At 42.0% G+C, this 27,436-nt stretch overlaps 1 protein-coding gene across 6 annotated transcripts; it reads right to left on the bottom strand.

The window, feature by feature from the left end:
- Positions 1–1,953: 1,953 nt before the first annotated feature.
- Positions 1,954–26,127, bottom strand: rtel1 (regulator of telomere elongation helicase 1). Of its 6 annotated transcripts, none has more exons than XR_007030512.1 (34): positions 25,704–26,121; positions 24,422–24,617; positions 23,976–24,069; positions 23,469–23,550; positions 23,071–23,131; positions 22,852–22,927; positions 22,592–22,676; positions 22,005–22,070; positions 21,383–21,539; positions 21,224–21,262; positions 21,053–21,128; positions 19,365–19,462; positions 19,015–19,070; positions 18,502–18,573; positions 18,304–18,385; positions 17,997–18,129; positions 17,512–17,625; positions 15,978–16,018; positions 15,731–15,816; positions 15,577–15,654; positions 14,666–14,743; positions 13,120–13,266; positions 12,906–13,021; positions 12,485–12,608; positions 11,099–11,270; positions 10,858–11,015; positions 10,275–10,370; positions 9,353–9,563; positions 8,662–8,799; positions 7,174–7,269; positions 6,465–6,653; positions 6,245–6,359; positions 3,206–3,425; positions 1,954–2,012 (listed from the first exon to the last, which is right to left on the bottom strand). XR_007030512.1 is itself a non-coding variant. In XM_035643899.2 (33 exons), exons 1-32 carry the CDS (start codon positions 25,803–25,805, stop codon positions 6,280–6,282), a joined length of 3,399 nt encoding a protein of 1,132 aa, XP_035499792.2. In that variant the 5' UTR covers positions 25,806–26,121; the 3' UTR covers positions 3,074–3,425; positions 6,245–6,279. The 6 variants fall into 6 exon arrangements, 3 of the variants coding, with proteins under 3 accessions (XP_035499792.2, XP_047187197.1, XP_047187198.1); XR_007030511.1 differs by lacking the exon at positions 1,954–2,012 and adding an exon at positions 2,211–3,048; XR_007030513.1 differs by lacking the exon at positions 1,954–2,012 and adding an exon at positions 3,509–3,546 and having other exon boundaries at positions 3,074–3,425; positions 25,704–26,122.
- Positions 26,128–27,436: the final 1,309 nt, after the last annotated feature.

Genomic DNA, 27,436 nt, shown 5'->3' with positions numbered 1-27,436 from the left:
CAAGCAATAACAGTACTTACAGAGTCTCTGGGTTTCTGTCTCACGAGTCACCAACCAGGGCTGGATCATGCAGAGGACAGGAACCTGGTACAATAGTTCATTTGCTATTCATCCCGCATGGTGGGTGTGTCTGTACGTGGGTGAACCGCCTGACTATGTGTCTGGACTTATCGTAATCGTTATTGTGTAATTATTTTGCTGTCCTAGGATAAATTTGGTCTGAACAGAACATCTTGTGACATCTACTGTCTGTATGTTAATTAGTCTAATGCACGTAGTGCAGGCTCTGCAAGATGTTATGAAATCTTAAGTTTAACGTATGTCAAGCTTTATAGGTGTCAGTTGTTATTTAGCTATATGTCATTAGTTAGCTATATGTTAGTTCAGTGCAAAGTGTTATTTCAATACACTCTCTAAAACCTTCCTCTTTGATAAATATTATATATATGATGAGGATCACAGAAGGAAGTACAGTTTCAAAAGTCCATACGCTCGCAGCACATCGAAGCAGATGTGTATTTCTGTATAGGGAGTGAAACTGTGGAATTCTCTGGACAATGATCTAAAATGTTGCTCAACTACTTCTCAATTTAAAAAATATATTGAGTAATAATTAAGTCATGATTGCTACTGATTAATATAATTGTCTAAAAGTATAATTGATTTGGTTTCAATTTGTAAAAAGAAAAGGGGATGAGAATCTGTATATATGTTATTCATATACAAGATTTATTCTTCTTACTGCTCCTTTTTCGCTCATGGAATGTGAATAAGTGTTTTGTTTTGGGTTACACTGAAATGAACAAAATAAATTATTATGAAATGAAAATAGTTAGGAGTTATGCTGCTATAGGCCGAGACTGCTGGGGGAACTCCCATCATGCATCTCTCTCTCTCTCATTTACATTACATGTCACTGACTCTGTTCCCTCTCTCCCCACGTGCAAGAATCTGTTACTCCAGAACAGCAGGATCCAAATCCAACAATATTATTAGAATTATAATCCTGTTATTATTCCATCAGCATTAAATGTATAAATGTATAAATATATTATCATCATTATTATCAAGGTCATTTAATCTCTAAGTGTCAGTTCTATTGTCATTATAAGAACCAGTCTGACAGAACTCTCTTATCTCTCTTCTCTCACCAGCCGGTCGAAGCAGACGTTTCATCCGAAAACTGGTTCTGGTTCTGCCAGACTTTCCTTCCTGTTAAGTGAGGACAAGGGACTGTGTCTCTGATACAGTAGTCTGCAGCACAGGAGCGCCACAGGGAACAGTCTTGGCTCCCTTCCTGTTCACCCTGTACACTGCAGACTTCATGTACAGCACAGCCACCTGCCATCTGCAGAAGTTCTCTGACGACTCTGCCATCGCCGGCCTCATCACAGATGACGATGATAGGGAGTTCAGAGAACTGACTCAGGACTTTGTGGACTGGTGCCAGTGGAACCGCCTCCAGATCAACGCCGGGAAAACCAAGGAGCTGGTGGTGGATTTCCGCAGGCGCAGTCACCCCCCCACAACACCGGTGAACATCCAGGGAAAGGTCATAGAGAGAGTGGACTCTTATAAATACCTGGGTGTTCACCTGAACAATAAACTGGACTGGACAGACACCACCATGGCACTGCACAAGAAGGACCAGAGCAGACTGTACCTGCTCAGGAGACTGCAGGGGGCACTCCTCAACACCTTCTTTGAGACTGTGGTGGCATCAGTCATTGTCTATGGAGTGGTCTGCTGGAGCAGCAGCATGTCAACAGCTGACAGGAGGAGACTAGACAGACTGATCAGGAAGGCCAGCTCTGTCCTAGGATGCCCCCTGGACACAGTGCAGGTGGTGGGAGAGAGGAGGATGATGAGGATGATGATGATGATGGACAACGACTCCCACCCCATGCAGGACACAGTCACTGAAGGAGCTGTTCAGTGCAGAGACAGTCTCCTTCACCCTAAGTGTGTGAAGGAGCTTCCTGCTGCTGTGAGGCTGTAAAACCAGCACTGCTCTAAATGGGACACACAAACACACAGGACTCAACCACTCTAAAATGATTCACGGATACACTTAAAGTGCAATAACTAACTGTGCAATATTTATATTTCATATTTTTTCATATTCCATGTGCAACTATTGCTACTGCTCTGTTTATAGTATTTATATACCTTTGTTTTTTTAATTGAATGTTATTTTTTTTTGGTTAAATTTTGTACATACTAACCCTTTTTGGAAATTTCTTATATATTCTTTTGCCCACTTTGCTGCTGTAATGTAATGGTACTGTTGTGTTTCTCTGTAATAGTGAGTAAAATGATGGTCATTATAATAATGGTCATCAACCCGTGACGAAGGTTACTACATCCCTCACCATGCCACTGAAGTTCCACATTAATGACTGATCCTGATTATTTAGTTACACATGCTTATGAATATTTAGGACAGAAAAGAGTCTTCGTCTTCATCTCTTCGAGCAGAAGCTGCAGACATACGTGGGGACGAAGTGCAAGACACTTTCATTTCAAATCCAGCTCCAAGTTGAGAAACGTCCTCGGTTCATTAATCTCCAAAGGAATCCTTTATTGAATGCTACATTCAGTTTTCATACGATTGTCTCTTAGCTTCTTCCTACACTACAGGCAGATGCAAGGGAGACGACAGGAGGAGATACCACCACAGACTCAGAGCTGCTCACTGTGGGAACTGTTGAGTTTCTCTGTGATGTTGTAATGTTAAGCGCCTTGAGACGATGTATGTTGTGATCTGGTGCTATATAAATAAAACTGAAATTGAATCAATTAAACAAGCAACTGCCTCAAATCGTGTCAGCCCCCTGGCTCCCACTAGTCGGTCAATCTGTCCGAGTGGGGTGAAATGTAGTTCACACCAGAAAACATCAGATCCATGAAAAGCCTACATTGTTCTGCCATGTACTTTGCCTCCTTTGATCAAACCTCACAGCTTATGAAAACATAGCATCAGCTTGTCTTAGTAACGACCCCGCGTCGACCAATCAGCTGGCAGCATGCTGGAGTCGCAGAACAAACCTGAGCAATGAATAGATTTCATACATTTAATTTACTATAAAAATGTTTTATTTCTAAATATTACACGTTCGAATGTTATGACATTAATGTGAGACGGAGCAGCAGTTATATTACAAACCCGTTACAGCCTCAGTCACCTCTTCAATTAGTGACTCACTCTGCTTCATGTAGAGGAGAACAGTGTCATGTCGTCAGGAGCCACAGGCTCCAACAGTGACTGGTCCATCAGTTCAGTGCCAGATGGCAGAGCGACTCCACGCTCCTCAGCAGTAAGAGTCATTAGGAAATGTGTGAAACACAACCACCACCGTGCTGTATCTCAGATTCTACTTCCTCTGGCTGCTCGAGAAAAAAAATCTGTCCTCGAGTCGTCACAGCTGAAAGAAACAAACACAGTTTTCATGTGACAGAGCACGTTGTTCTGTAAACAACACTAAAACCACATTCACACCAAAATTACCATGTCGGCATTTGGCCTCTTTCACACTGCGAGCAGATCTGATGATCGTGTAGTGACAGGTGGCGGCCATAGGTGGCGGTAGAGAGCGGCGCGCGCCGTACAACAAAGAAGAAGAACAGTGTAAACAACAGAAAGCATGGCAACCAGTGAGCCGTTCATCATCCATGTCACCGACAGTTTATGGCCACTGTGTAATGAGAGACCGCCCGATGAGGCCGTGTGTGTCCGCCGAAGGGTTGAAATAAAGTGCCCCGTTCTGAACCTCATCCATGATCTGGATTGTGTTAGTTGTTACCACCAACGACCCAAAGCTAGGCTAAGCGAGCTAGCTACATGCGAGAGGTCTCTTTACTACAGCTGGTGAGGTGACAGCAGTTACCGTCAGAGGAGTCGAGCCTTCGTTGCCTCTGTCATCGCGCAAATTAGCGCGTTCACCCGGATGTGACGTCACATCAGTGCGATCGGAGGTGAAGCCGATTAATACCCGGGTCTATTGCAGAGTCATTTGACCCGGGCTGAATGCCGATTACACTAGTTCACACTGCAGAAAACGCCGGGTGTTAGCGGGTTGAAACGGGTTAAAGCACTGCTGTGTTGTGAGACGACAGGTTACACAGCCCCACACACATCTACACATCAGGGGCTGCACTGGATTTCACAGCCTCATTTTTCTAGATACAAATTTGATTTGAAAGACAACATGATTTAAAGGACAGAAATATTCTTTATTTGTATTCTTGTCAAAACACATATGGAGAAGAATGTCTCCTAACAAGCACTGCGTGCGTATGAAGACACTAACAGAGCTTGTTGGTCTGTAGCATCATTTGTTTAGGAAGTTTCCTAAATCTTGAAGTATTCGAACAGCAGCCATGATAAGAGCTGTTCAGATTTTCTAAATGCATAGGAAAGGAGCTTCAATGGTTCCTTCCCATCTCCATTAGCATAAGGTACACTGGAGCTTACTATGTGACAGGAAAGGTGAAAATGGCGCCCCACATTTCATTGCGGCAGCAATATTTAACGTGGCGCACGTTGCAAGAACGTAAACGATTCAATCTGAAGTAGAAGAAAAAGAAGAAGTCATCATGTCAGTTATGTTACATATGAATCATTTACAACTGATTTCACACGGTGGTGAAACATCCTGATGGAGCCGCTGATGTTTTTATAGTTCACCTCAGAAATGTGTAGTTTCAAAACCAGACAGACGCATCAACAACATCCACCGTCACATGATGACGTAGTTTAGTGAAAGTGGAGTCGGATTCGCCTTTCTTAAGTCCTATGAATCCTCTTTGACACCTTTCCTTGACCTCATGACGTTTTCCACTGAGGTCAAGGAATAGTAAAGAGGAAGGACGATCTGAATCCAGCCCTGTTCTCACTTCCCTGCTCTACATGAAAGAAAACACATTCACAAAGGCCCGGCGCCCGCACTCTGAAGGAAGTCCAACATACCCAGCACTTTCCACATGTGCAGCTGGGGGCCGGTTACTTCCTTAACGTATTTCCTCAAATAAAGACCGGGACCTTTATTTACCACAACAGCTGAAGGGTAACGGGGCTTAGTCTGGGGCCGGCTCATTGTGGCCTTTATTTCTCATTCCCTGTTTGATTTGTATAATTGGCCATATTTTAATCAGAAGCCTTGTTTCCTAGAGTGTCTGTCCTCTCCTCCTGGGGTGCAGCTACACATGAGCACACAGAACTATCAGAGCATAGACACAAAACCATGAGAGGTGTAAGAAAAAGTTAAAAAAATCAATTCAAAGCTTTATCAAACCACCCGTTCAACAAACACTTAGAAAAGGGATAGTTTCAACTGCTTGATCCGCTGTCTCCCGGGGGGGACATGTTTTAACAATAACCACAATTGTTACCTTGCAAGGTATCTAGTGTATGTTTGTTACTCGTGATGGAAAACCGTTAACTAGTATGAGACTTTGTTTATTTTTTGTATTAAGGAAACTGGGCATTAGGTTAGTTTTTTGATAGTTTCCTTAATTTTCGTTTTGCACTGCACCTTCTCATTTCATGTCTATCTTACACAGGAGTTATGGGTGACAGCCCCCTTGTGTTTTGTTATATGAAGATAGATGAGGCCAGATATGCAGTATTTTGGTTTCTATAGTTTAGTGGCAGATTGCGCGCCTGTTAGCTATTTTTGATTTTGTTTGTTTTATGACTTGTCCTCATCCGCTGATGTATTTTTCAATTGTTTGTTATTACTAAACGGCTGATTGCCTTAACACCAGCTATGCCTCCATTCTTTACCCTTTGACCAACTTGAGGGTTGTAACAGTTACTCTGCCGTTGTGAACATCACTGCTGCTCCTCTTCAAAAGAGGATTTAGTTGTAATGGCAGATTCTCCAAATATTGTTTTGGAGATAAAATATTGACATAACGGGACATTTATTTATGATCAATACGTTCCTCCACAACATGTATTTTACACATGGTTTCCATGTTTTTTCCTGTCCGTGTCATTTTCTCCTGCTTTGTATGAAACAAAGTGAAAATTCTTTCTTCATATTCATAAGTCAGATCAGTGTATTTGAAGGAATGTGACTTTAGAATATACCAGAGGACACAAATTTGGTCTTTTATGACCAAAGACTTTCTCCGAGGGGCAAGCCCCTGACCCCCCCTGACCCCCCCGACTGCTGCTCCTCCACATGTTTTTGTTATGTGGCTTCATCCTGATGACCTGTACCATGAAGCTGCTGTTTACCTTTTCTTTGCAGGTCTTCGCTCACATCAGCAGGATCACACTGGCCGACCAATCAAAGAATCCAACATCTCTTTGTACTGCTTCTTATGGTGAGGGCGAATGAACACGCCAAATCCTTGAAAAAAAAAAAGAAACATGACAGTGAACAGCGAGAAACACTGAATCAAACGTTGTGAAGCCGGTACAGTCCACATGTGCAGTGATCAGTGTCAGAACTTACGGACCAGAAGGCTGAAGTCCTCGTCTCTCTCTGTGAACAAGCTCACCACCGTGGTCACCAGATGTTCAAAGTTGTCTGTCTTCTTGTAGTTGTGAATGGTCTGAAAGAGTCGAGTGGATTTTTCTGCTCCCAGGACTTTTTTCACATCGGCAAGAAAAGCGGCATGGGCCTCGTTCTTTGGAGCAGAAGCTGATCGACAAGAGGAGAGAGCTGGAGCTTATTTCATGTTTCATTCCACATGTTGAATACAGGTAACAACTTAGATGATAAATGTCATAATAAATGGTCATCAACCCACGATAAAGGTTACTACATCCCTCACCATGTCACTGAAGTTCCACGTTAAATAACAAAGACTGACAAGTCCCTGCTTAAATGTCAATCTACTGTCATTGATGTAAAAGTCATGTAAAAGTTAAGTTTGATGACTGGAGAAAGATGAGGGGTGGGATCATCATTTACATCATTGTGGGTGGTAGAGGCTGAGTTTACAGATTTGATAATGTAAATATTGATGTTGTAGACACAGGGCAGTAACAGACTTGCAGCCATCAGCTTTACGTCTCACTGCCCGTTGCAGCTCTTAGAGCTCAGTGGTATAAATGTAAAACACGAAAGTCTAGTGTGGCATGTGGCTCTTCTCCCCTGGAGAGACTCACTTCAGTGTACACTCTCACAGCATCAAAGGTCAAAGGAAGTGGTGTCCTACCACTTTGAGGTTCTCTCAGTCCTTGCTGGTTCAGGTGGTGTCCCCCTTTGTTTAGCTGCTCTGTGTTCAGCTGACTGCAGGTGGATGTCCCACTGTCTGTGGCAGTAAGGAAATAACACATGATAGTTACTACATCACTGTCTGTTCGCTCTTACAACACATAACGGACGAGCCCTCCGCCATGTTCTCTTGATAAATCAATGCCATTGAGACAGTTCTGTTCTAATAGAACAGACACTCAGGTCTTCTATCAGTGGCCTTTGAATATTCCTAAAGGTAAAACTAAAACCCACGGTCAGGCGTCTTTTTTCTACTATGGCTCTCGTCTCTGGAACAGCATTCCTGAAGACAGCACAGAGTGTTGTCATCTCTAAAAGCTAGCTATTAATTGAATGTTACTTCTTCTTAAACTTGTCCTTTTATTTATATTTCAGCTTATTTTACTATTTGATATATTAGGCTTAATTTAATTTAATCTTTAATTTTTTAATTAATTCTCCTTTTAATCATATATTTTATTAACCCAAATTTTCTCGGTGAATTTTATTATTTTATCCTCTTGTATGTATATATCGTATGTATATATGTGTGTGCATGTACAGTATATATATATTTTATTCTACTTTTTACTGAGTATTTGAGTTTTAAATCTTTCTATTAACTCTGCCTCTGGTGTTTTCCTCATTGCAAATAAGCGAGACAGCGTTTTCCTGGGATTCCTCGTTCATGTTTTTACTAAATATTTTAGTTATTTCTTTTTAGCTCTTTCTAGCCTCGCCTCGCATCGTAAGTTTGTTCGTGAGTAAATGTCTCTGTGTGTCTGTGTGTCAATCGGAGGGTGGGGGTTTCTTTTTTGTGTTGCATTGTATGTGAAGCACTTTGTGTTGCATTTTTTTAATGAAAAGAGCTATATAGATCAAGTCTTATTGATTGCTTAATTAATATTGTGATGATTAAGACTCAAAAACGAAATCCTCAAATATCAAGGAAAACAAAGAGTGGGGCAAGAGACAAATCTACTGAGCAGAATAATATTGATTAAGAGAAGGGTCCAGGTCATTAGACTGACTCACACGTGACTGTTTAATATCTATCTGAGCCTGGATAACACAAGCCCCTGGTTACACCAGATCAAGTTTATTTCTTCTTCTTCTACCCATTCAGTCACATTTCCATCACTTGATCCTTTCATACTGACATACAGTATCAGTTTGTCCAGTTTTGACAATGGAAAAATTGTCCTTTAAATACATAAAAGCCAAACATTCTTTGGTACCCAATGATGTCCAGGGTGATTTGGGGTTTGGTCAGTAAATTGGACAAAGCATCACTCATGGAGTAGATCTCATTTTCTGTCATTTTATAGACTAAATTATTATCAATATATGACCTGAGAAAATGACTCAATGATTTAAAAATATATATACTTTTTTTTTTAGCTAGCCAACTTTGCTCAGTGCTGACAGAGAAGCGAGCAGTGATCCGTACCACTGTGCTCCATCAGAGTCTTCTTCTCGTCCTTGGACAGTGAGTGGTCCGGCTTGTATCCGCAGCCCTGCCCTGTCTGCTCTGCACATCTCTCGTCAAACCTCTTCTTGTGATGAGGCCGGACAAACTGGTAGAAGCCTGCGACACAGAGGCGCATCAGAATTAACTCTACATGAAAATACACATTATTGAGGAAAACTCAAGTTCAGTTGTCTGTACATACAGTACCATCACCCAGTGTGCTCCATTTTTATATCTTTTATCTTTAGAAACATAATGATCAATTACTGAATTACCTTTAAACCATATTGAAAATTGCATGTATGAATTGTTACACTGAAATAAGAATGAGCTGTTAGAAAACCGATCAAGCGATCAGTATGTGACTTTTCTGTACCTGTACCTGTACTGGTTGTTAAAAAAAATGAGTGCACTATATAGGGTATAAGAATTTTTACTTAACATACAGACAGCAAAATGAATGCACGATAAAGTGAGTATTGGGTGACATCAGACACAGCATAAGTGCACACTGGACTTGTATTTCTGTAAGACAGTGAGTGAGTAAGAATCAGCACTTAACACTAACTACAGCTGAGGATAATGGGAATGTCATGTAGTTGGTGATCAGCTGAGAGAAACACAGTGTGTGTTTCACACGATGCCTGACGGGTCACGGCAGAGGACTTACCACGGAGCAGACCGTGAGTGTTGGTGTCCTCAGTCAGGACAGACGTCTCAGTCAGCAGGACATCCAGGTCGTCCGTCTTCTTGTAGGTCTGCAGAGCCTGCACGATGTGGTCGAAGTTCACCCGGCTCAGCGACTTCTTCATCTCTGCCAGGAACGTCTTGGCTCTGCCGGCTTTACCTTCCCCAGACGCATCCTCCGACACACGGATTTTCTTCGATGATGGAGAGAAATACACCACGTACATGAGCAATGTGAACTGGAAAAAGTTTTTACAGACATAGAAATAAATCTAATGATATCTACATCTCATGTACTTCAATTTAGCTCAATGATCACTGGCCAACACCATAACATCTTCAACAACCACCATGTATTTGGAAGGTAGTGCATACAGGTCGAAACTGAATGTGGGGAATGAGACTTGTCGGTTGCATGGTTAGTCTGCAACGCTCACTTCAACTGTGTGCAACTCCCTTTAGTTGTATATGGCTGTGTGATTAAGTGATCATCATTTTATGTATGTGCTTTTCATAATATAACATTCAATTTTATGATTCTAGTCATAGTGCAGTGTCCTTTCAGAGTGTGCTGGGCACTTCCTGAGTTTTTTCTCTCTCGACAGTACACAAAATATTTCTTCCTGGCAACTGACATTAACTGAGTAAATTCAGTAGCAGTCACCTTTAACAGACTCCCGTTTAATACATAGCAAAAACCATAATGATTAAAAGATTGTGTGTCAGTTCATAGTAATTATCAATTAGTGACTGAATCTTAAAATGGAACCACAAAATGATTTTGTCTGCCCACCGTCTTCTACCTCACATTAGTTTCTTCTGTATGAGATGAAATTCTAGCAGATTCCTCAGAGGGATATAAAACACAGAGTGGTTTCATCATCCTTAGCACCACATGTACGTACCTGCTCCTGGACCAACTTGATTTTACGCTTTCCTCCCCGCAATTCATCATCCATCCTCTTGTCATGTTGAATAGACAGTGTGGACAAACGGTTTGCCTTCAAAAGAAAAAAAAGGACAGTAAAAATCCCAAATAAATTAACTTTACCGTTGTTATTTCACAGCATGACATACTAATAACTGTGCTGACCTGCAAAACACAAAACATTGTACTGAAATTCACCAAAGTAAATTGGCCACTATTTTGACAGAGACCGGTACACGAGAGAACCCCTGGTCACACCTGCAGTTACATCTGTGTACAGCCGTCAGTTCAGGTGTGGACACACACCCAACATCTGGATGTGGTTATCAGTGTAATGCAAACATATCTGTAAAGTCAGACTGGCTAAAAACAACATCATTTGGTCTTTGTGAACAGAAATGATGTACTATATGTGTTTATTTTCATATAGAGCAGGGAAGTGGGATCTGATCACAAGTGGTCACTGTTGACACATTCTACTGTCACGTGTGCACTAACAAACTTGGATGTTCACATCGGGCCTGAACAGGGTCTAAATGAGAGAAAAGAGAAGACACTACCTTCTCCTCTCCCACAGCAGCATCGTCGTCCTCTCCACCGCGGTGGTCGCCTCGCTCCAGAGCGTCCAACAGGTTGGCTGGTCTCCTCTGACTCTCCTGTAGCTCACACTCGTACTCGATACAGATCCTGGCCATCCCACTGCCTCCGGCGTGTTCATCTAACAACGACGACCAGACAAACAGTTAACTACACGCGGAGGACCAACTCTCATGGGAACCCTGCCTCTATGTTCATACTCACTGAGCCTCCTCCGCTTCATGCTAGGAAGGTGAGAGTCCAGCACCTTGGCCTTCTGCGGGTGGGAGCTTTGGGAGGATACGCTGGAAGTGACGCCAGAGGACTGAGGGCCTGGTGAACTCAAAGTGCCACAGCTCTCTGTTGCAGCCGTCTTCTTCTTCTCCACCACAGGCCTCTGGCAAATTCAAACGCAACCACCGACAGTCAGTACAAGCCAACAAATCAACCTGGAATCAACTCCCATAGTGCAGCGGCACAAACAGGATGTTATATGTATCAAAGTGATGACAGCAGGTCAGAGTCACAGATGAAATACTTTGTCATTGTCTGCATTCAAGAGCAGACTGCCAAAATACAATACAAGACATTATTGGAGCAGTGTTAATTTTCGTTGACAAACCTTTTTTCCATGACTAAGACACGCCGTTAATGCGCTAAAAATAGATCTTTGATTAAAAATAATTGAGACAAAATGAATGTTTTATTGTTCGTTGACGAGAGGAGACAGGGAGACAAATGTTAAAAGTTCAGATAAAATAAAATTTTTCCTGACGTGCATGTAGTCCAGCAGTGGAGAACCTGTGGCTCACAAGACGCATGCTGTTCTTCGGCTGCCCGTGTGTGTTTTTGTGTGTGTGCGTGTGTTTTGCCCCATTACTGCCGCCAGGCCCCGCTCCCCTCACGTTCACACGCACGGATAACAAACTGTTTCGGTAAATCTCGCCACAGTACACATAACCCTGAACCGCTTTCTTGGTCCGTAACACACATGACAAGTGTGAGACTGAAAAGATGAGCAGTTCTCGAGATATCACATTAGTAAGTAGATGTCTCCAGCAGTGGAGAGTACTATAGCCTCTCTGTGGCCCTTACAGTATATATAAAAAAAATAGGTCTGAAAATAAACTTAATTTCTTTGAAGAAGAGGAAAACTTAGTTATTAAATCCAGATATTACACAAGTAGAAGTGTTTAAAAGTAAAATATTATTTTATGAATTTCAACACTTGATACAACCTGTCACCTTGATTTCAATTTCTGATACTTGTATTAGCCTCATTTAATTTTGACAAAAAGTCGACTGAAATGTAATGACTTTTGGTTGACTCAAACTTTTCAGTTGTCTAAAGATTAAATCTAAAATAGCTGCCACATTGGACAACCTCTCTATGGAGTCAAAGTACATGTTAAGGTAGGTAGAACCATGAAAATAGAAATGCAGTGACATCACGCACTGCGCTTTGACTTGCTCTGCTTTTCAACCAAGCGGCATTCACACAACATTTTCGGCAAGAAAGGCAAATTCATGTTTAGAACAGGACTGCACTCAGAATAATGAAAATCATAAACACACTGAAACAAACTTTTACAGTGAAGTGCCAGGACCCACCATTTTCTGTGCAACCCTGAAGAACTGAGAGACGTCACGGACCACATTCCCGAAGCCGTCGTACAGGCGTACATAAGGCCTCACCCACGACGGCAGTTGAGCCCGGGCATCAGAGCCTCTAAACCTGTGGGACAAGTAAATGGTAACTGGACTGTATTTTATATAAATCACATTCATACATCACTTCTATACACAGCGCTTTTTCTATCACACATCATTCATAAACTGACAGCAGAGCCGTCTTGGCAATTTAGGGTGAAGTGACTTGCCCACAGATAATTTATATATATCTTTTAAGGTTATATTTATTATGTTTTTTGCTCTCTGAGAGTCCTTCCAGTTAAGATGTTACTAAACAGGAACCCGTGAGACCTCAGTGTGTCAGTTTAGGTTATGATATGACTTGTAACAGATGTCAGACCTGTGATCACATAGGAAGATGGCTCCATAGTCCTCCTTATGGCGAATGACTCGACCGATGGCCTGGTTCACAGCTCTGAAAGCCTGCTGTCGGTACCAATCCTGCCCAGACAGGTACTGCACGCACACAAAGAAAGACAAGTAGCACCAACCACGATAAGACTGAACCTCTAAAAACATTGTTTCTTTCTCGAGTGTTTTCAAACTCCCCTCACCTTTACCCCAGGGGTTTTCCTCCGGCTCATCTCATCCAAGAACTGCATCTTCAGGATGACCCGAGGGTCCATCCTTGGAGGGAAGGGAAGGCCGGTGATGATGACACCCCGACCAAAGTTGTCTGCAAAATCCAGACCCTCGCTGGCCTGACGCAGGGATACATTGACAGAAATGCTGTTAGATGGACATGGATGGATAGATCCAAACTTATATTTGCCCTGCAAGCACCGTCTTTCCTTGACCGGGCTCAGGGTCCCCTTGATAAAGATGTGCCAAGAGGCTGTATAATATGCACCTGTAGCTCTACTGTGCTGAAACGTCTGCCTGCTTATGTTTTAGCATTCAGGAAATATACATTTTCATTCATGTCCTGTTTATTTTCAGGCAGGTATGGTGGTAACATGTATGTTATGGATGACTGTTGTAACTATCTGAGTAGCTCTCCACTTACAGGAAGTTCAGATTGTTTGGTGCTGCTGAATTCCTCCACACAATTGATTTAATTTGCCCAATAACATGCAAAGATCTATTACTCTGCTCTAAACAGTAATATTATCCTATATTTATTTTTATAAAATAAAAATCAAGATCATATGTTTAAACCTTACACAATATTCCACATCAATATTTTGATCCTTGAAATCTGAATGAACTGAATAATGACATAAGTTGGAACAGCCCTGTGCTTTCATTAAATGAACAACTATTTGTTGTATGGTTTAGTTTAAATTATTCATCTCTGTCAAAGAATTCCAACAATTCTGGACCTGAATGTACAAACCATTCAGAGCTCTTGATACAAGGAATGTCAGTTTGTAAAACTAAAAGTTTTAGTTATATTTTAAACCGATACAAGGATTGTTTACATTTCTATCATTTGTAAAAAAAATATATATATATATATATAGATAACAAAAGGGGCTTGAGATATGGTGAAATAGTAATAATTAAAAGAGCACATACGGAAGGCTTACTTTTCAAGAATATAAAGTTGAGTTGAAATATAATATAATATAATATGAAATAAATATTTGAACTCGAGCAGCATATCTGCATGATGCAATAGCCAATGAAAGTTGAGATCCTCCCTCCGTCACATGTCCTGTCATTGTATCAGGAATGGAGGATCACTACTGTCGCTGTGTGTGTGTGTGTGTGTGTGCAGCCCGACCGGGTGAAGGAGAGGGTTCGGCAGAAAGTGATCGAGGAAGTTGGACTCTAGCTGAATAGTTAGCCCCAGTTAGCACAACCGCTTAGTTTGGCTATGCCGTCGGCATTCCTGTCTGCCCTTTTTTCATTCAACAGTTCATGTAAACGTGTGTGTGTGTGTGTGTGTGTGTCTTTGTTCGGATGAGGTTTGTCAGAGAAAGTGGAAGGCATTGAAAAGGTAAACATTCGGGCGAATGTTTTTTTTGCTTGCGAGCAAAACGACGCGGTAATGTGCACGGCGTCCGGTGTGAACGCGGCATAAGCTGCCAAATTAAAGATAATTTTCTGAAACATGTAAGCTCCTTTCCAGACGCCATGGACATGCAGTGACCTCACCTTCCCTCGACACACAGCAAAGAAGGTTCCCCCTTTGGACGCTGGATCGCTGACTTTGTTGTAATAACCGTCCATAGTCTGCAAACAGACAAAGAGTCAAGATCAGCTGTTTGTATCACACTGACAAGTCCTTTCAGGAAATTCACCAAGGCACACCATGAAAGCTCAATAAATCCTGCGAGGCCTTTGAACATTTCTGGGAGTTTTCTTAGCAATGCAAACAGATATCTTGGCCTATACTTACAGTATACAGTATATTGGTCCTGTTTCACCATGTGATTCTCTTGGCCATCAGGATGAGGCACAAAGGAACTGCATCACCCATTGCGTAACCAATACAAGGAAGAGAAGAGCGTTCTACTGGTATCTGTACCCAGTGATGAAAAACAACTGAACCTCGCAAGATTCAAGATCATTTATTCATTCAATTTGGAATATTTACTGTCGTCTTCGGCTTTGGACAGTAGGCACCTGCTGGCAGTGAGTTAGCCATGACCTTTTAACATCTTTGACTTTTTAAGGTTGTTTTTAGTTTAGTTATCTTAGTATTTTTTAGATAGTATTTATATATTTTATGTTATATTTTGTACATTCCTATTGCTTTCTATATTCTGCTGTCCAATTTGCTGCTGTAATACCTAAAATGTCCCCATTGTGGGACGAATAAAGGTATATTTTATCTTATCTCAAAACAAAGAAAGAGCTTGGTGTTAATACATCTTTCTTCTCCTCCATTATCTCCGATGTGATGTTGACAACTTCCTCAGGAGTTCTTAGGAAAAGTAACTGCGTGTTTACCAGCGTCTTGCTGCTACAGCGTCTTTACGACAGAGAACAACCAGTAATACCACCTGGAGCCACTAGGGGCAAGGAAGTTGTCAGTTGCCTCTTTAATAAAAAGATACACTCACCTCAGTGAAGGTGCCCTTTCCTTTGGTTTCAACAAACATAGGCTTTATGTTTTCAATGCGGTCTGCATGTCCGTTGGCCTGATGAGAGAACACACACCATTTTACATGACAACACTCTCTTCAGGAATCATACTGCCTCATGATTTCCACTCACTCTCCAGAAGTCCAGGGTTTTTTCCATTAACGGGAAGGAGGGAAAAAACACCAAGAGGCCATGGGGAACCACACGGCTCAGGTTGGCTGAGGAGAGAGAACAGGAGACATATTTATGAGATGATAACGACAAAAAGTATTTGAACTACCTTAACACCAATGTATGCTACTTCTTTTACGACAAACAACAACAGTTCTCATGTCCTCAGAAACGTGGTAGGATGATGACATGTATTGTTTGGTCTTACCGACAGTGTTGCCTAAAGATGCCATGTTTTCAGGAACAAACCTGTCACAGGAAGAAAAGTTTTATTTACAGGATATATGATAGTATGTTATCATAATAATATAATATTGTTATCCTTTAATCACATTTGCAGGGTTTTTATCTAATGTTTCTTACCGTCTCCATCTCAGAAAAGGTCAACGAATCTTATAGAATTTCACAGATACATTTGCAGTGTTTGTGTAATTAAAAAAAAAAATCCAATATAATAATAAATGTTCCTGATCCTTATCTCAGGTCATGTGCTCATGACACCCAGAGGCCTGACATCACTCAGGTGATGAGAGCAGACCTGCTCCGCTCCTCCCTACTTTGTCTTCCAGTGTGCAGCGCTCCCGGACTTTTCTGTGGCTTCACTCAGACATTTGAACCCAACCTGTAGACCTGTAGGCCACCAATCTATCAACAGACTGTTTTCTGGTCCTACTTCATATGAGATACATACCTTTCACAAATGGAATGACTCAATTCCTCCATTGAGTCATTCCATTTGTGTAAGATGAGATGATGACAGAATGCCAATAAATGTTTAAAGAGTTGATAACGCTCCAACAACTTGTCTTTGGTCCAATGTAAAAATTTCTCACTTTTCTAGATATTCAATTTAGACTGAGACAATACCAAAGTCATCACGGACAGAGAGGACACTAAGTGTAGAAAAATAAGATATCAAATCATCTGTGTTGAGTGATACCTGCATTATACACTGTATAATGTAATATAATATCTTGTCTAACAACAATAACCAAAAGGCTCTAGAGCCAGTGCAAAAAGTAACGGTGACAGTGTGCAGCCCATTTGTACAGACTGAAGCTGGTGGGGTGTTGTATACAGTAAGTATCTAATTCTCTAATATATTAGAATTGCCACTAATAAAAGACATTAACTGTCTGTTGCTTTCTCACAATCCATGGACATCAGCATGATAGAAGATAATATTGAACATTCATCTTCCCAAATCCTGACCACAGTTGGAGGTGGTCTGCGACGCATGTGTCCACATTCTTTTAGCCATTTGGACACCACAACATTTTTGTAATCAAGCAAAGGTTAATTTTCTTAAAACTAAAACTTCTCAGTATTTCGATTTATTTGTGGCAACAATATCAACACTGACTGACATATTGATTTTCTATTTTCTTTGTGAAAACTTATTTTGGGCTGCACGGTGGTGTCGTGGTTAGTGCTGTCGCCTCATAGCCAGAAGGTTCTGGGTTTGCATCCTGGTTCAAACCACCCAGGGTCTTTCTGTGTGGAGTTTGCATGTTCTCCCCGTGTATGGTTGGGTTCTCTCCGGGTTTCTAGGGCTTCCTCCCACAGACCAAACACATGCAGATGGGGTGAGGTGGATGGAGACTGTAAATTGACCGTAGGTGTGAATGTGTCTCTGTATATTGGCCCTACGATACGTTGGCTGCATGATTTGAAGTTACTTGTATTTGGGCAGACACGTCAACACAAAGTGTAGATGCTTGTCTGTAGAGTGGAACACTAACCTTCTATCAAATGCTGAACTGAGTTGCACTCCATCTGGGCCTCGCTCAATGACGCTGACGAAGATCTGGTCCCGCTCTATCACGTGGCCGTTCTCTAGGCACACGGGGAACTCTCTACACCAACAGGAACAACACAAACACATTGGGATCAAGGTTGAGCTTTACCTGCTGCCAGTACAACTAAATCAAGAATGACTAGGTTTGACAAAAATCTGATATTCAGGATAATAAATCCTGTTGACTAGGACGCTGCTTTGACTTTCTAGAATTTGGTAGATGCTGCTTTCTCATCAAATGCAGATTAGCCTCACTTTATTAGGCTTCACTGTCCCTTGTCACTTTCATATCTACTGTCTGCTGAGTTATGTCCGTCTGCAACAACATGGTGGACAGACTAGACGACAACACATTAACACTCTAGCTGTCGATTCTGGACCCACTCCCCAAAACGAGCTCTGGGGAGAAACAAATAGGAGACAGCTTACATCCTCATCTCAGAAGTGAACGAGGACAGGGGAGAGAGGGTCCCACTCGTCAGAATGATGCAGCGAACACCTTGATTCACCAGATCCTGCATGCTGAAGCCAGGGGAGAAGCACCAGTAACTGAGAATGTTGCCTACGAGGTGCCCAGAAACACAGAAGAACCATTTAACCAGGTTGACTCAGAGCAGGGACAGCACAGTGAGACACGCTAAACTAAAACCGTCAGCAACATTTCATGGCCATGATTATATATGTATATATTCATATACATATATAATCCAGCACGTCAGAAGCTGTGCGCCATCACCTTGTTTCTTGGATGAGGATGAAGCCCACACATCAGCGCTCTGTTTTTTCTTTTGAAAGCTGTTGTCTCTGTGGATATGAACCTGAGCCAGGCAGGTGGACATGGTAGCAGGTTACACATCATTTACACAACCAACAAGCTCGTGGAGAGAATAGATCACTTCCACATGGCCGATCGTGGCTTTTGATCGACACCCACCTTGAAATGAGCAGTGTTGGACTGCATCTGCTGTTGTCGGTCCTTTTCTGATGGCTCACCGCAGAACACCAACTACAAGACAAAGACAGCGAGGACACAGAAAGCTAACTGCTGTGTATGTAATGAATCAGGGATGTCTTCTACTATTTTTCAGCAAACCTGGTAATATGCTTATTTTTTCTTTTTCCACAAAGGGTTTTGTAAAAAACAATGCTTTGTGGTTAAAGTGGGAATAATAAGCTGGAGCTGTCTTAAAATAAACAATTCATTTGTCAAGAATCAAATCACAACATACATTATCTCAAGGTTTTTATATGGATAAAAATTAAATTATAATAAGTCATCTTCAGGGGTGTTAGTATGTGTCCCCACATCCTGACCACAGCTACATATTTAACAAACAATTGACATGAGTCAGACCTCACCCTTATCCTCTCACTCTCACTCAAAAAAACAGAAAAAGTACATTCCAAAAATGTACAACTATTCCTTTAACTTAACCAGGAAGCATACCTGTATGATGTCTCCTAGCTTCTGCAATCCACTTGTGTTCAGGAATATTCCCGTCTCTGAAGAGAAACATTATATTTTTTACTACACATAAACTTTTGTGTCTCCAGCCCCCCCAACCCTTAAAGGATTGAGTGGTATAGGTAAAAAATGGATGGATGGGTAATCTCATGTTGAAACATGGTCTGTGCGATGAAGGCAAAATGTTACATGAATATGGATCAGGACCAAAGCATAATACAGCTGTTGTCAGACTCCATAGGCAAAATATAAAGACAGACAGGTAGACAGATCCTAGATCAAGTGACACATCTTCTCATAAACAATGCGTAGAAAAATCAAACCATACTGACGGCCGGCTAAGTATCCGCTGATCTGCTCCAGGGCTTCGTAGACAGCCGTCTTGCTGCTGTAGGTCAGGTGAACTCTCTCCAACAGCTCATAGATGAAGCTGAGGGAGACAGAAGGAGACGTGTCAATATTCACTGGAGTGTTTCTCTCACTGTTGTTTCTTATGAAAATTGTGAGTTTTCATCAGATGGTGTTGTACTAGCAGCTTAGCAAAATTCAAGGTGTTCCACGTGTATTATTGTTATAACCATCATCATCAAGAATGTAATTTCGTCTATAGCTGTCAGTTTTTATTACTGTCATTATAAGAACCAGTCTGACCTCCTCTCTCCTCTTTCCCACTGGTCGAGGCAGATATTCCACTCATTGAGGGAACTGGTGTGTTTCTCTGTGATGTGGTGAGGTCTCCACCTCACTATGTAAAGAGCCTTGAGACGATGCATGTTGTGATTTGGTGCTATACAAGTAAAGTTTAACTGAATTGAAAATGTTTCACCATTGGTCAGTTGTTGAAACTCAAATATATATATATATATATATATATATATATATATTGACTAGTGTGCCCTAAACTTTACTTGTCATCTAAATGCCAATATTTGGTCATATTCATAGCGCCACCTAATGTCAACAGGAAGTGATGACCATTTACATGACGTTTTCATGGTCTGGTCTTCAAGTGACACACAGATATGAAGGATTCAGATCGTCATTCTATCGTCTTTTCCAAACCAATTTTCCTTGACCTCAGTGGAAAATGTCATGAGGTCAATGAAAGCTGTAATGGAGGATTCATCGGACTTAGGAAAAGAGAATCCGACTCCACTTTCACTAAACTACGTCATCACGCGACGTTGGATGTTGTTGATGCGTCTGTCATGGTGAAACGACACATTTCTGAAGATGAACTACAAAAACTTCAGCGGCTCCATCAGCATGTTTCAGTATTTTACAACCGTGTGACATCAGGTGTTATGATTCATATGTAAATGTAACTTAAATTATGACGTTCGTCTCTTCTGGGTCATATTCATACTCTTCTACTTCTTCTACTTGTGTCACGTTAAATATCGCTGCCACAATGAATTGTGGGGGCGTCTATTTCTCCTTTCCTTTCACATAGCAAGCTCCAGTGTACCCTATGCTAAAGGAGATAGGAAAGGAAGCATTGAAGCACCTTTCCTATGCATTTAGAGAATCTGAACAGCTCTTATCATGGTGCTGAGGAAATACTTCATGGATCACTTCCAGATTAAGGAAACTTCCTAAGTAAATTTGACAATTCGACTGTGCCCACGGCAACAAAAGGCATGTTTGGTGCATGCTCTGGAGCGCCACATAGTGGACACAGGAAGTGGTACAAAAATGCAATGCATCATGCACAAAAGCAAGAAATGACATCTTACTCATTCAGTGTCGCACAACCGTGTGAGCCGGCACCTCTGACATGCACCGGGGTGTGAGGCCTTGTTTAATGCTGCTGGCAGCTTTAATGGTTAATGTTTCTCTCAATGACGTGTATTGTCTCATCACATACACTACATCTTATCATATTTAACTTTGTATCTCTCATTCCAGTCATGCAAGTCGTCAGACTCATAAAACAAGACATGAATAAAATGGAACTATCCGACACCTGGGAGTGAAGAGGTGCAATGTGTTTACTATCTACTACCACACTCTGACGTACATTCCAGGTTTCGTGATGCCTTTGTCACTCGGAACATCATATGAATCGATTGCAGCTTCCAGATCCAGCAGAATCTCTGAGAAAGCAGACAAACCCCCCCAAGGAGCAGAGTCACACACAGTTCATGGGATATTTCGGGTATCGATCTTCTTTATACCTCAGAATACTTACGTTTGATTTTAGCAATGGTGGTTATATCCATTTTTAAACCTGAAACAAAAGACATAGTACCAGCTGTTTAATAACATATGACAGACGCACATGTTTGTTGATGACAATCGAATATGTCTGCAAGTCTTAGTCTATGTCTCTCTCTGTGTTGCCACAAACCAGAGTTGAGGGATTCTACGTTGAAGTCTTCGGTGACAGAGTCTCCGTGGCTGGCGTTTTCAGCTTGTTCCGCCAGCAGCCGGTCCACAGCACTAATAGCTGAGGCCACGTCATACGGAGTCAGGTCAAACGATGTCGCCTCTTCACACGTCTTTTCCTGTAAACGACACAGAAATCACGTGGTGGGAATATAATATCCTCTGCCTTCAGAGAGAACCACCACGGACATGTCACGGTCACATTCATGGGCCTGAATCGCTCATTTCATTTAGGCTAGAGGCCGAAACTTCATTTGATTTTCTTTAGTTCGCACCTCCACTCCGGTTGTTGTGCAGTGAACTGTTAAGAAATGCTGTGCAAGAAAGCAAATGTGTAGACTCTCGATGCTTCACACAAAGGGCTTGTTTAACCATGTTTGAATCACTGACTCCATTGATGGAGGCGTCAAATCTAGTTTGAGACTTTTCAATCAAACAATCTGACAATGAAGGCCACTTCACAGTGATCAGCCAGGTATGAACGGATGTGGCCTTTGAACTTCTCGCAAGCGCTCCTAATTAAACGAGTGCAACAGATTTCATATATATATCCAAACTACAAATACACATTAAAGACATCTTACCACATTATGAGCTTCATCAAAAATGACCACAGCTCCATTCAGCTCAATGTTGTGAGCTCTGCGGCTCTGCAGAACAAAGTCAGAGAACAGGACCACCACATGTATTAGAGAGGGTCAATCACCAAACTTTACTATTAGCATACACTTAGGGTTCCCCCACTTGGCCCTACCCCTCTCCTTTGCCTGAAGACCCAGGGGTAGGGGTTATCTACCCCTTCACGCCACTTCAAACAGCCCTTCAAACGTAGGGTGGTCAGATGCTGACTTCAGGTGGAGTGGAAGAACGGAGGGGTAGGGCCAAGAGAGAGGAAATGGGACGACCCTTAATTCTCACTAACACTAAAATTTACCAGTTTAGGATGAATAAAGTACATCTATCTATCCAGCGATAACGTTGACAAAAGACTCAACTGTCAAAGTCAGACCAAATAAAAACAACATAATTTGGTCTGAGTAAACAGAAATGATGTAGGGCCACATGAACTGGGAGCTGTCCTCTTGTGATCAGATCACTGGAGACAGCGTGGCCAGTGGGGGAGATACCAACAGATGTAAGAGAGAAAATGTGTTTCCTCGTTGCAGCTCACCTTTGGATCCAGCAGGTAGTTGTAGGGCATGAAAATGACATCTGCTTGCTGCTTCAAGGAACGTGAGAGATAGTAAGGACAGACCCTGGAGGAAAAGGCACAAAAGCAAACAGGACTCATCTCATCTCATCGAGGACAGAGTAATTCAATTCAGCCAAACCCTTTCTGGAGGTGGTCACTGATGTACTGACACTTGATTGAAGTGGCAGATGTAAATAAGTTGAGAGACTGTTAGTGAAGATAAAAAAGATAAATCTCACTTCTGTTTGTTGCCGAATTTGACCAAGTCTTCCACGTCAAGGATGGATTCCACCAAGTCTCTGTCAGTGCTCTTCTCTAAAGAAGAAAACATGCAAGGGTTCATTTGTGGACAGAAAATATTACATAGCATGTTTGACATTTAGATATGTGAGAAAATATTCAACATGATCGTTTAGTGTTGGCCTCAGTTCAGACCTCCCTGTGTGTGAAACCATTACCATCAACATTATTGTAGTAGATACACGACCTGGTGGAGACTTTTCCTCTGCACATGTGGACCTGAAAAAACCCACAGGAACGTCATTAGATCTAGTGCAGACTAGTTCAGGACCATCTCCATAACCACAGCCACCTGCTGCTGCTTCCACGCACGCACGCACGCACGCACACGCACGCACACACACACACACACACACACACACACACACACACACACACACACACACACACACACACACACACACACACACACACACACACACACACACACACACACACACACACACACACACACACACACACACACACACACACACACACACACACACACACACACACACACACACACACACACAGTTCTTGTGGCAAGAACAAACCAGTGGTTTAGTTAGTTTACCTTGACATGGTTGCTCTCTTGACGCATCACTTCCTGGTTGATACACAGCTGCTCTCTTGACCCCAGCACACACACCTTTGGCCTGAATGACCACAGTCAAAAAGGGTCACAACCAGGGCTTCAAATTGACACCCGCCAACTCGCCAGGTAAAAATTTACTTTGGCGTCTGTTTGAATCGGCTGCAGAAACCATGCCATGTCAGTGATGCCAGATTGGTCTGTTTGCCACCAAGACATTTGGGCGGTTTTGTGTGTTTGTCTTGAAAACGTAATCTGTATCTGGCAACACTGCTTGTAGAACTAAAATTTCCCATGAACACTATGTCATGACCTGCCTAGTGTGCATGCTATTGATTACTAGCGAGCTACGCTGAAACGGACAAGACGAACGAACGTGTAAATGTCTCATATTTGACAATAAGATGCCTTGACAATCACATTCATCACAACTGAAAGAATAAGTAAAGAAAATAATACATCTTGTACTGATTTGATAACACAGGGTACCTGAACGAAGTGTTTTTCAACTCATTGATAACCTGTGCGAGCTGAGAGTGTGTCCTGGAGGCGTATATGATCTTGGGGACATCGGTGTAGTACGCTGGAAAATAACGTGAACACACAACACTTACTTTATGTTTCATACAGCTACACAAAGTAAAGAACATTACATAATGTTTTAAGCATAAATTTATCAGAAATAACTGTGTGTATGTGTGGATTAATATGCATGGGGTGCTGTAGCTAATATTTCCACTGGTCGCACTGCTAATCTGTGATCCCCACACTAGAAATAAAAGTGTTTACTTTCAGACATTACTAAATTTAAGGTATCCTTACAAAAATCTTTGAGTTTTTATAAAGTTGTCCAACCTAACAATAACCCAGAGGAACACAGCCGGTGGAACATGCTGACATGCACCAAGATGTCTGCGGGTTTGGTGTGAACATACTTGGCGTGTCGCCGTCCGTAGCAGCTGATCCCCAGGATGACAGCGGCGTGTTTGGGAACATCTCCCCACCCAGCCTCTCCGATATCTTGCGGGCGGAGATGGTGTCCTTGAAGTGCTCCCTCCAGGCCAGGGTGGCACACAGCAGGCACAGGGTTTTACCTGTGCCAGTGGGACTCTCCAGGACCCCGTTCACCTTCTGGAACAAACAGGCAGATGTTATCATCAGGTGATAGAACAAGAACTATGAAGTTTCCCAGATTCATTATTCTGCTACCTTCAATATGTATTGATCCACTGAGCTGATATTAATACAGAATACCAAGTCCTGCTGGTCAAGCAGCCCCTACGCTCTGAGATGTGCTGCTGTGGGAGATAGGGGCCGGGCGGTATCGCGAATATATTCGATGTATCGCGGCTTGTTGCACGTGAGATGTATTAAAGGACTATAGCGCGAATACCGCGACTACACACGGTCACGTTAACTTTTGTAAGCCGCCGGAGTTAGACTTGCTTCGCTCTCAGACACACACACACACACACACAGAGAGAGAGCACCGTGGACAACGTGAAAGTGAACGTGAAGCGCCAACTAGACAATAAAAACCATTAATGATTATAATTAAGATGAAAGAATGTTTTAAAGGGATAGTTTTAAAGTGATTTTAGCTACCGGCGCGAGTTGGCACAGTAATACATGGCCGAAGTACGCTTGAAAAAGAAGTGCGAACTTAAACGTCTGCAGTGAAGGAAATACATCATTTAGTGTACGATTGAACGGATAATATATATTTTTAGGTAACGTTTCAAAATGTGGTGAAAATGAGGATTTTCGGTGATCCCCTCTGCAACAGTGGGACTCTGACTTTCGCTACTTCCACTTCTCCTCCAAACTCCGTTAAGTGACATGCTGATCACCATCTCCATCAGGTGACATATTACTTCAAAATCACTGAACTGTCCCTTTAATACAGACGTCGGTCGACTAGAACCATCACACTGATTGTATGCATCAAAGGGTTGAATTGTGCTTTAAAGGAGATTTAACAATACCGCGATATATATCGTGTGTATCGCGATACAACAACATATATCGCGATGTTATTTATAGGCCATAGATTCACACGCATCATCAGACGTCTCACACACAGTGTGATTTCAACCACGATGAGGCACTCTTTACTAAAAAAAGAAGGTTTATCTTTTTTTCACTGTACTGTACATGTCTGAGACACGGCACGACGTCACGGCCGTGTACGCGTGTCGTCATCGCATCACCACTCACCTTCTGGAGACATTCGATCACTTTGCTCATGTAGACCTTCTGACAGTCGTACGGGGGAAAGGGGAAGTCCACCGTCACCCCGTGCAGAGTCAGCGACGACATCGTGCTCCTCTCCTCGGTTGGAGAAAGACGCCACTTGAAAGATATACCAAACTTCTTCCTCTTCGGATTCGACGGACTAGTCACTTCAATGACGTAATGCTGCCATCTACTGTTTGTTATCAAAAGTCCTTATGACAGTCATGTATATGTGTTATATAGTCCAACACTGTACAGATGTTTCCACTCGTATCTTCATTTTGTTCAGTTTGAGTAAAGTCCACATGGCAGCAGTTATTCCAGTAGTCTCCAAATTTGGCGCCAGCAGGTTTCTGCCTCAGCTCACGCGCATGCGCACTGTAACAACGCTTCTTCTTCTTCTTCCTCTTCTTCTTCTTCAACCAGCGTCAAGGTGCGTTACCGCCACCTACTGTGTTGAAGTGTGAGCCACAGTTATGGACCCAACACATGGACCAAAACAAACTAAAACAAAAATGAATAAATAAGAAATAAATGATTGAATAAATGAATTAACAAATTAAGAATTATTTGTATTAGTCCTGTCTACTTCAAATAATGACTGTAATAATAATAATTTTTGAACTTGTAAAGCAGGTGTTGAACAGTTTCTTCTGCTTTATGCTTTCATTGTTTTCTGAACATTACTTTTCGATGTCTGTCCACTTTTTTCATTGCTTTCTTATGATGTTTTTTCTTCTGCCTTACTTGTTCGGAATAAACACATTTTCAATTCAATTCAATTTAATGGAACAGACATCCCAATAGAAAGTATATTTTGTAAAGTCACCTCTTCCCGTTTCCTGATTCCCCTCTTAAATGTTTCTGGCTCTTGTGTGTATTGATGTCAGTGTAAAACTACTTGCTCCACTGATTCCTCTCCGTTACGTCATCTCATAACCCTGATGGATGTTTGCCTGTCAGTGCAGTGTTTTGTTCAGCCTGATGTCTCTCACTCTCAGCCACTCTTACCTATCCTCACCGTGCCCACTTCTCACTGCACCTCTCAGAGGGGTCTTCCTGTGTTCACTGTATCCCAACTGTGCTGCCACTCTTGTGATGTTTCATCTGACTTCCTTTTGTGAGTGGAATGTTCATGATCTCACCATTTTTCAGTGCCTGTTTTGCTGATGCGTCTACAAGGTCATTGCCTTTTATCCCTCTGTGAGCTGGTATCCACATAAATGTGACCACAATATTCATATTTTTGAATCTGTACAGTGAAATGCATGAACTGGAATCAGTGCACAAAATAACCTTTCTGAACTCTTCTATCTTCTGTAGTGCAGTTTGTAAAGCTGGTACCACACACATTCATAATGATTTCACCATTACACCTTCATTCTAGGAACCTCTCTCTGTCTGCAACTATTTCTGATTAGCAGAGCTTTTTCTGCACTCAATGCAGCCAATCAGCGTTCAGTGATCAAGATACACCGACACCACTTCACTGCTATTGCTGTAGGGGCAGACGACAGACGTGGCATCACTTCAATTTTTCAACAAAGTGTAATCATTTCACAATTAACACTAGAACACAATGTACTATATATATTACAACATTAAACCTAACTGCTGTTATTAGTTGGGTCCAATAATGATGGAGGGATCAGGCCAGTGGTAAAAGTCAATTTAATGAGCTGAAGAGAATAGATAACCCCAGTCAAACAGAAGGA

Source organism: Scophthalmus maximus, chromosome 3, assembly GCF_022379125.1.
Source record: "Scophthalmus maximus strain ysfricsl-2021 chromosome 3, ASM2237912v1, whole genome shotgun sequence".
NCBI classification, from domain to species: domain Eukaryota; kingdom Metazoa; phylum Chordata; class Actinopteri; order Pleuronectiformes; family Scophthalmidae; genus Scophthalmus; species Scophthalmus maximus.
Note: the sequence above shows the minus strand (reverse complement) of the source record. Positions and strands in the feature narration are given on the sequence as shown.